Consider the following 1,435-nt stretch of genomic DNA (forward strand, 5'->3'; position numbering starts at 1 on the left):
TTGCTCGACCATTTATGAAGACTCGCGTTTGATCGTCGCCATTCAATGATTTAGTGAAGTTGTGGGTTTAGGGTCGTCACTCGACCGTCGGTGGAGACTAGGGTTTAACATCGCCACTCGACGATTTGACGAAGTTGTGGGTTTAAGGTCGCTGCTCGACCGTCAGTGGAGACTAGGGTTTAACGTCGCCGCTCGACGATTTGACAAAGTCATGGGTTTAAGGTTGCCGCTCGACCGTCGGTGGAGACTAGGGTTTAACGTCGTCGCTTGATGATTTGACGAAGTCGTGGGTTTAATGTCATCGCTCGACCGTCGGTGGAGACTAGGGTTTAACGTCGTCGCTCGACGATTTGAAGAAGCCATGGGTTTAAGGTCGCAACTCGACCGTCGATGGAGACTAGGGTTTAACGTCGTCGCTCGACGATTTAACGAAATCGTGGGTTTAAGGTCGCCGCTCGACCATCGGTGGAGACTAGGGTTTAACGTCGCCGCTCGACGATTTGACGAAGTCATGGGTTTAAGGTCGTCACTCAACCTTCGATGGAGACTAGGGTTTAACGTTGCCGCTCGACGATTTGACGAAGTCGTGGGTTTAAGGTCGCCGTTCGACCGTCGGTGGAGACTAGGGTTTAACGTCGCCGCTCGATGATTTGGTGAGTCGTTCGACCCGGAACTTTGAAACCCTTGGGTTCTTTTTTACTTATCCTGCAACCATAGTATAGGGCTATTGGGGTACAAATATTGACTACTACATGAGTGCACCTCTTATCCGGCTCGGTAGGGCTGGAGATGATTTACGCTCCATGGCCGTTCTAGTCGTCTCTCATCCTCGTCCTCCAAGTAGTAGGTACCTGAGCGGAGCTTTCCCACGACCTTAAAAGACCCGCCCCAGGGGGCTTCCAACTTCGAGACGTTGCCGAACGGCTTTACTTTCTTCCACACCAAGTTGCCGATCTGAAACGATCTTGGGATCACCCTTCGGTTGTAGTTCTGCCTCATTCTTTGCCGGTAGGACATCAGTCGCACTACCGCTTTGGCGCGCACCTCGTCCACCAAGTCCAGCTCCGAGAGCATCCGCTCGGTGTTGTCCTCGCTATAGTGTTGTATCTGATCGGATTCAACGTCGACCTCGACGGGGACGACCGCTTCTACGCTGTACACCAGGTGGAAAGGAGTTACCCCGATCCCTTCCTTGGGAGTCATGTGAAGCACCCACAGTACACTGGGGAGCTCATCGACCCAGCTACCTCCTATATGGTTGAGTCGAGCGCAGAGGATTCTGAGAATTTTGCGGTTGGCGACCTCCGCTTGCCCGTTGCATTGAGGGTAGGCTACCGAGGTGAAGGCTTGCTGAATGTCATATCCTCCGCACTATTCTCTGAGTCCTTGGCCAGAAAACTGCCTTTCGTTATCTGAGACAAGCTGACGGGGGATA

General features: G+C 52.7%; 1 protein-coding gene across 1 annotated transcript; it reads right to left on the minus strand.

Annotated features, from left to right (window-relative positions):
* Positions 1-765: 765 nt before the first annotated feature.
* Positions 766-1,203, minus strand: LOC122037894. The gene has a single exon (XM_042597365.1). It carries the CDS (start codon positions 1,201-1,203, stop codon positions 766-768), a length of 438 nt encoding a protein of 145 aa, XP_042453299.1.
* Between the last annotated feature and the right edge of the window lie 232 nt (positions 1,204-1,435).

This window comes from Zingiber officinale, chromosome 1B (assembly GCF_018446385.1).
Source record: "Zingiber officinale cultivar Zhangliang chromosome 1B, Zo_v1.1, whole genome shotgun sequence".
Taxonomy (NCBI): domain Eukaryota; kingdom Viridiplantae; phylum Streptophyta; class Magnoliopsida; order Zingiberales; family Zingiberaceae; genus Zingiber; species Zingiber officinale.